At 31.6% G+C, this 7,863-nt stretch overlaps 1 protein-coding gene and 2 non-coding genes across 3 annotated transcripts; all 3 read right to left on the reverse strand.

Annotated features, from left to right (window-relative positions):
* Window positions 1–3,658: 3,658 nt before the first annotated feature.
* On the reverse strand, window positions 3,659–6,732 carry LOC137821194 (rRNA 2'-O-methyltransferase fibrillarin 1). Its single transcript, XM_068625668.1, has 7 exons — window positions 6,554–6,732; window positions 6,029–6,345; window positions 5,858–5,953; window positions 5,682–5,759; window positions 5,424–5,600; window positions 4,327–4,395; window positions 3,659–4,065 (listed from the first exon to the last, which is right to left on the reverse strand). Exons 1-7 carry the CDS (start codon window positions 6,579–6,581, stop codon window positions 3,889–3,891), a joined length of 942 nt encoding a protein of 313 aa, XP_068481769.1. The 5' UTR covers window positions 6,582–6,732; the 3' UTR covers window positions 3,659–3,888.
* On the reverse strand, window positions 4,716–4,786 carry LOC137823244 (small nucleolar RNA snoR60). The gene has a single exon (XR_011083097.1). It is a non-coding gene; the product is annotated as a small nucleolar RNA snoR60 (small nucleolar RNA).
* Window positions 4,946–5,016, reverse strand: LOC137823243 (small nucleolar RNA snoR60). Its single transcript, XR_011083096.1, has one exon. It is a non-coding gene; the product is annotated as a small nucleolar RNA snoR60 (small nucleolar RNA).
* Window positions 6,733–7,863: the final 1,131 nt, after the last annotated feature.

A 7,863-nucleotide genomic window follows, 5' to 3' on the forward strand; every position in this document is an offset into this window, starting at 1 on the left:
CTTTTTTTATAAACAATTCATTTTTAAATAAATAATAACTTTGTACATTTATTATTAAAATATCAATTAAAAATACAACTTCTAAAATATCAATTACTTTTTAAAAAACCTACCAATTACAAATTTCTATTTCAAATTGTAAAAATATTCATTTTAAAAACATTAATTTTTTCTTATAAACAATTAAATCTTACAACAAAAATAACTAAAACAAGTTTTTTAATACTTTTAATGATAATATTAATAATTTTTGTCCAATCATTTTAAATAAATATATTTATTCTCTTATAAACAATATTTAACTAAACTTTTTCAGTTTTCTTTAATCACTACAACATTTTTTTATTTGATTTAATTATAACATTAATAATTTATGTTTTCTATAATAAAAACCTAAACTTTACAAATTTTTGTTTCCATTCTGGAAATCATTCATTTCATACAAATAAATATTTTTTTTTAATCTTACAAAAATTATAACTATCTACAAAAATTAAAACAATAAATCAAATAATAACATTAATTTACTAACTCCTTAACATAATTAACTAAACTAAAGTCTAAACAAATTATATTACAACCAACATTAATTTACTAACTCCTTAACATAATTAACTAAACTAAATTCTAAACAAATTATATTACAAAACCATAATCATCCAAACATAAATATAAAACAGAAATAAAAAAAATAACTTTACATAAAAAAATAAAAAACCTAAAGATAAGCAAGAACAGGACAATAGGATGACTGATAGGATGAAGAACACCAGTGCCTGAAAACCACATAAAAAAAAATAAGAAACACAGAATTTCAAAAAATTTAGAACATAATCGATTATGCATTCAGTTATATACATAGGATAATCGATTATGTTAGTAGGCAAAAATCAAGCATAATCGATTATGGCAATGAATAATCGATTATGGCCCTTTTTCCACACTTCAGATAATCGATTATGGCTTGAAATTTTTACAGATAATCGATTACTAACTTTGAAATATCGATTATCTTCACCATAATCAATTATCTGACCAGTTCTAATTCAGGCATAATCGATTATGCATCATTCGAAAAAAAGCTCTCACCTCAGACGAACCCACAGATGAACCCAGATGAATCACAGAGATGAACCCAGGACGTGAGATGAACAAACTATCCTAACACAAACTATGATGGCTTACGAATCTCTCCAACCACACTACACTACACTCTCTGATGGCTCGCTTTCTTTGCTTTTCTGTGAATGGAGGAACCACCTTCATGTTGTTATATAGCCAACTTCACGCCCACCTACCTCACCCACTGCATTCACTCACCGTTCACAGTTTCACACACAGTCAAACGATTCCTGAGCCAAGTCAGGAATCTCATGGTTTCATGTGGCATGCATGCAGGGCCACTGTTCCTCTTGATTCCAGCAAAAGCAAGGGCAACATTGTAAGTTCCTGTGGATGACTTGGCACTCCCACTCTACAGTGCAACTTTCTCTTCATCTTTGAGCAGAAGGAGAATTCACTCACCTTTCTCCTTCCTTCCACCCTCACCCGCAACAATGCATGGATCCAAACGGGGTGTTGTTGTGACTTCCGTCGTCGACAATAGTACCACCCCTGGACCAAGCTTGATAGACATATTTCCATCTCAAACAAGATTTTCAAACTTTACTCTAAAAACTAAATCTCATAAGTTTTCGAAACCTTAGAAGAAATCCTCCTTGATTTTTAAAATTTAAATATATTTACACTTATTAATGATCATGGTTCCTTATTTGTACAATTAGTGTTGTGTCGAAGTAGTCAATTTATTAAAGATAAACACACACAAAAATGAAAAAAAAATATACATATGTAAAAATATAGTAAATTACCTTTTAGGCTTATAAGGTGTTACATTTTCTCTTTCATCACAATAAGCTAAACATGTAGCATCTAAAGAAGTAAAAATTATTCATGTTTTAAAAATAAGAATTAAATCTGTTTTTTTTTTCTCTAAATTTTTATAAAAAAAATGTATTTTGTTCTTGAAAGTGTAGTCGTATTGCATTCTTACATTTTATGAAGTTATGTAAAACATTCTCGTGAGCAAATGGTGTTAATGAGTTTTCCATGTAGTAAATAGAGTTTCAGCGTGGACTTTAATATAGCGTCCACGTGGATCTGTGTGTTTTGTGGGTTTTACTTGGAGTTCCAAACTGAAGAGTGACAACATTTGACTGCAAATGTTTGAATTCTTTACAATGTAGAAGAAGTTGTTCGGTATTGAGTAACTCGGTATTGAGTAACTGTGATTGTGTCATTGTTGTTGCGACTGGAAGTGACTAAAGAAAAAAGTGATTCGTCAATGTGTATTTTCCTTGGTTGCTCTTAGTGAAAACATGTTTCTTGAAATCGTGGTAAGTATTTTTTTTCACATTTGGTCATAGATTGAGACTTTCGATAACGCAGACATATTTAAGGTTTAAGATCATTGTTTCTTTGGATGAAATGACATTGCATTGAAAATGTATGAATGATAATTTGTTGACCCTATGGGAGTCTAAGTTCAAAAGAAGGTGATTTGGACTTAGGCTAATTTTTTGAAATATCACAATATTTAATCCTAACAGAAAAATAACAAATTGTTTTATGAAATATCTGGTTTAAATTTCCTTAATATAGACTATTATAAGAAAAAAATAACAAATTATTTTATGAAATATCTGGTTTAAATTTCCTTAATTTCCTTAATATAGACTATTATAAGAAAAACAAGAGATTGCTTATAGAAACAACAAATTAATAATTTCTCTTATGCAAAACATAAGTTGTCTTAAAAAAATTTATTTATTAATGTCATGGCTTATGAAAATACCCTTGAAAAGTGAAACTTAGGCATATGATTGGGCAAGAGGTTCATTATATTACTACAAATGTAGTGTCCTAGACAAATACCCTTGAAAAGTGAAACTTAAACATATGATGGGGCAAGGGGTTCATTATAAGACTACAAATGTAGTTGAATGCATGAACTATGTTATTAAGGGAACACGAACACTGCCCATTTGTATTCTTGCGAAGACAACATTTAAAATAACAAACTCCTAGCTAATTGAATGACAAATGAAGACAAAGTACAGGTGAGAAACAAACCATATTTATCCTTTAAAAAATTATTACCTTATTGAGAAAAAATGAACAAAATCAGCTATTTTTCATTTAACACATGATACAATCAAAATCGCCCACCCTTACCAAACTTGAATTAACATTATAAATGATTTCATCTTTGATTTAAACAAATTAAACAAAATCACGTGGCATTGGGACAATTAACAAGTAAATTTCAATAGGCTGTAATAGTAAGTGAACTATACAAAACTTAACGGCAACTTTTTATAGCATTTATTATAAGGGAAGCATGAGACTCTACGTTGTTCAGCCCGTGAAAAATTATTAACCAGTTCTAGAAGAAAATTCACGTTGAAGACAATTCCGAAGTCAAAAGATTAAAAAACTAGTCATTCAAAGATGGAGATGCATAATATTTCTTCTTCTAAAAATTATAAAATTCACAACAATTAAAATTGTAAAAGAAAAATCCAGAAATATTCAGTCACTTTAAACAAATGAAAAATAAAATACATATGATGGTGATCGAAAAATAAAGAACTAAGACTGAAATAAAAAAGTTCTATTTTAATCAAATTTTTGCAGCCAAAATTAATATTTGTATCCATTCTATATAGAAACGCTTAAATTACTTTCCTAACACATTTTTGACGAGCATCATTTTCCTTGGGAATTTGACGAGCAAATACCATCGATCAACAAGACTTCAAAACAAAATTAAAACAAATCTCATTAATAACATTGGTACAAGCCTAATGGACACTCAAAGGCAATCTACTAAGCAACATCTTTTTTCTTCTTGGGCATTCTGTATCCACCAACCACACAAGCATGGTCCCTCTCAAATGGTTCAAGGGTAACTTGCTCGAATGGTTTGAATTGATCAGCCTTCAACTTGTTCACTTCGCTTTCAAACACTGCCTCAGCAGGCACTGTGGAGTCTATGCAGTTAGCCTAAACATACAGATGATACATAGTGAGAACAATTAATATGCACAGAAAAAAATTTCCATTTTTTTTATGTTTAGGGTATAAAGCCTTAAAGTCACATGTCTAAATTCTAGAAATACCCTAAAAGGGTAAATTATGATTATATCAACTCTCCTTAGACCATACTAAACGAGAACCTTGCGAAATGGGACTAAACCCATCTATAAAAGTGTTTACCTTAATGACTAAACAACTGATACAACATGATAAGATATATGAACATACCTTAATTGAAATAACAAAATGTCCTCCTGCTTTTAGATAATACGAAGCATTCAATCCCAAAATCCTTGCCTGCAATACTCAACAAAAATTAATAAAAAATTATAGCTTGAATGTAAGTTTCAAACAAAACTACGAGACTCTGTCTTCAGGAGCTTTATCTTCAAATAGAATATCCAGCAAATATGAAAGGGAATATAACACCAAATCATATGACTAAACACAAATGAAAAATAAAATTTTAAAGGGAAAAATGAAAGAACTGGAATTTCAAAAAAAAAAAACAGGAAGAAAAATTGATATATAAAATAGGAAAAAATGCAAACAAATGAATTAACCAAGGCTATTCATATTAAAAATATGTATGGAAAATTTCAGAAAACAAAGTGGTGTACATCAGAAACTCGGGTGTGCATCATCCATGATGTCTTGAAGGGGAATCCGAGTAACTCATCACATGCACAGATTGTGTCATAGACTACTAACTCGGCACAAACAAACCGTGCAGTGTATAATATGTTACATTGCAATTAAAACTACAAAAAAAACGAAAATAATTGAGGATAGAATCGGGCACCCGAAATGCATTAAAAGAACACAAAAGAAAAAAAAGATTTTGTTTTGCATCAGAATCTCGGATCTGCATCATACAAGATGTCTTGAAGGGGAATCCGAGTAACTCATCATATGCAAAAAATAATCCAACTAACAAACAAGCAAACAAAATTATCCAAGTAGCACACTGAACCTTTTAATTAACATTTATTTAACTGTTCATAAATTTATGAACACGATGAATACAACAATTCAACTTCACAAAAAAGCAAATTGAAACTAAAAACAGTAAACTGCGCTCTCGCAGTAAATAAAAGGCATAGCATGGGGGAATTTTGTGGGCATCTGTAATAGCTGGAAAAAATTCATAACATGCGCATATAAATCAAAATTAAGTAAAAGATATGGAAAGTACACAAAAGATTATTCCAATTTAGTCACTACTGATTTTAGTACATCTATGTTATGAATACTAGTATATACAAGCTGTAAGTATGAGGTTAGAACCAGTCTCTCCTGATATGATGACAGAAATTAAACCACACCTGATCAGGCTGTGCAACATCAGAAAAAATGACATCAACCATTCCAACCAACATTCTGTATTTAGCTGGATGTCTAGCATCTTCAATAATGGGTATAACATTAGTACGTTTTTTTGCCATGTTGACCAAATCACGACCACTTCTATGAGAAAACTCTACTGCATAGACAACTCCTGTCTGCATACAAGGAACAACACAATCCATGTAAGCTATTCTACTCCACAAATCCGAGATTATACATTTCAATAATATACTTACAGGGCCAACAACGTCAGACACGTGAGAAACAGTTGTCCCAGAAGCAGCTCCTAAGTAAAGGACTCTGGCTCCCGGTTTCTTCAGGAAGCACATAGGCAAAATTAATTATAAATATTTTGAAGTGTGAATTAGAAGTACACCTAAACAAAGCACACATGTTGCAGAGACAATCTTACAATCCAGATGTTGTCAACTCCACCAAGGATTGCCGCGGCCAACTTTGAACGGAAAGGATTCCAAATTCTGTATTCATCTTTGGAACCATCTTCATTCTGCAAAATAAAGCTATCACTTTATACATAACCAATGTAACCTTAATCAACTTAACAAACGTAAAAGAAAATTACCTGGACAGTAATTCTTTTCTCATTGTAAACAGCTTCGCCAGGAACAAGATTCTTGGTGACAAGTGCGTCTTCTTTACCCTTAGCAATAAAAATTCCTTCGTGTCTGTGTGGCTGAACCACGACTTTGCTACCACCCTTCATTCCACCTCTGCCACCACCACGGCCACCACCCCGGCCGCCTCCACGACCACCACCACCTCTGCCTCCACCTCTAGCTTTGAAGGGCGTACCCCTGTCTCCACCTCTTCCTCCACCACCTCTTCCTCTACCTCTGTCACCCCTACCACCCCTGAATCCACCACCAGAACCACCGCGACCTGCAGAAATTCAAACAGTTGTCAACAAAAAGAAAGATATCACAACAACATTCATCTACCAATAAAAGAAACTATCAATCACGACAAAAATCATGAAATACAAGGAAATGGGCGAGCAAAACACAATTTCCGGGGTTAATCAGCGTATTATCAAATGCTAAAGCGAAATGCATAAACTAGCGCCCCGGTTTAAGTCTTGCATGCATACCAGAAAAACCACCTCTGGGAGGAGCCATCTTGGAGAGCAGAGAGTGTAAACGGCGACAAAGCAATGTGAAACGCAACAAACAAAAATGGTTTCGAAGAGGACTTTATAGCCGAAACCTGATAACTAGGGTTTAAGAATTAGGGTTTTTATTTTACAGTGCAAATAAATGAATATAAAATACCTTCAGTTTTCTACTGCTCTCTAAACCCTAGCGCATCACTTGCGCACCACTGACCCGGCCCGACCCGGCCCACTTCTTATGTCCTGTCTACTTATCTGGGCTTAGTCGGGAACTCTAATTTCATTGTTTTTGTTGCCAGTAAATTACACTTCCACCACGTATCTCTTTTCTCTTTAGTCTTTACACTCTTTAGACTACTATTTGCATAGGTGTACAAAATAATTATTCAACCCAATAAAAAAAATGGTTGAGTGATGGAGTTTATATAATTTGTATAGCTTCAAACTTAACTCAACCTTTATTAAGATTGAGTAAATTAACTTGTGAAATTTCCTTTTGTTGAAATTTGTAAACTTCAATTATTTTTATTAGTTTTTTAGGATTGTTTTAAATATAGACATAGTTTATAAAATTAAATTTATACATCATTTCTTACTCAATTTATACAAGATTAGATTATTTTGGTTAAAATGGATTTAATTCAATCACAATACAAAATTCAACTCAATTTAATTGAATTATATTTATTGTGAGATTATTTACCTTAAATGAATACTCCTTTAATTCCATATTAGAGATAAAAAAAATCATCAATTAACATTAATTTATGTATAATTTAAAAATAAAAATTTATAAAAGTTACAATGAAAAATATAAACTAATTTAGATAACATCATGACAGGTACTTTATATCTTGATGAATATTAATTAATTAAATTAAACATATATATTTCTAGTGTGCTAATCTTTTGTGAAACTAACTTTGAATGAGTAGGAAAATTTTATACAAATGATGCAGTCTCACTTGTTCTAAAATTCTCTCTATGTTAGAACTTCTTAGTATAACTAACCCAAATATCTTTAGAAGTTGGCTTCACCTCTTTTAGACCTCCTTTTTCCATGGTTCATTTCATATTTTGCACCTAAACCTCACTTCAATTAGTTTTTGCATTCATTCATACTAATTTCATATAAAACGTGAAATTTCAAATCAACTAAGGAGAAACCTATTTTCCATCAGCCATTATTTAGGTTAATCAAGATACACTCTCTTTAGTTTAAAATAGAGCAAGATAATCAACCGGGGTGGAGTTTAGGACAAGGTCAATAATTTATTTAGGTTATCTTC

Source organism: Phaseolus vulgaris, chromosome 9 (assembly GCF_051622355.1).
Source record: "Phaseolus vulgaris cultivar YP4 chromosome 9, ASM5162235v1, whole genome shotgun sequence".
Classification (NCBI taxonomy): Eukaryota; Viridiplantae; Streptophyta; class Magnoliopsida; order Fabales; family Fabaceae; genus Phaseolus; species Phaseolus vulgaris.

Excerpts from the sequence above, each read along its gene's own strand:
- LOC137821194 (XM_068625668.1), bottom strand. The coding sequence starts at position 6,581 with ATGGCTCCTCCCAGAGGTGGTTTTTCTG. Across the intron at positions 5,954-6,028 it reads AGAAAAGAATTACTGTCCAG|AATGAAGATGGTTCCAAAGA; the intron begins GTAATTTTCTTT and ends TTTATTTTGCAG. Across the intron at positions 4,396-5,423 it reads ATGTTGCACAGCCTGATCAG|GCAAGGATTTTGGGATTGAA; the intron begins GTGTGGTTTAAT and ends TGAGTATTGCAG.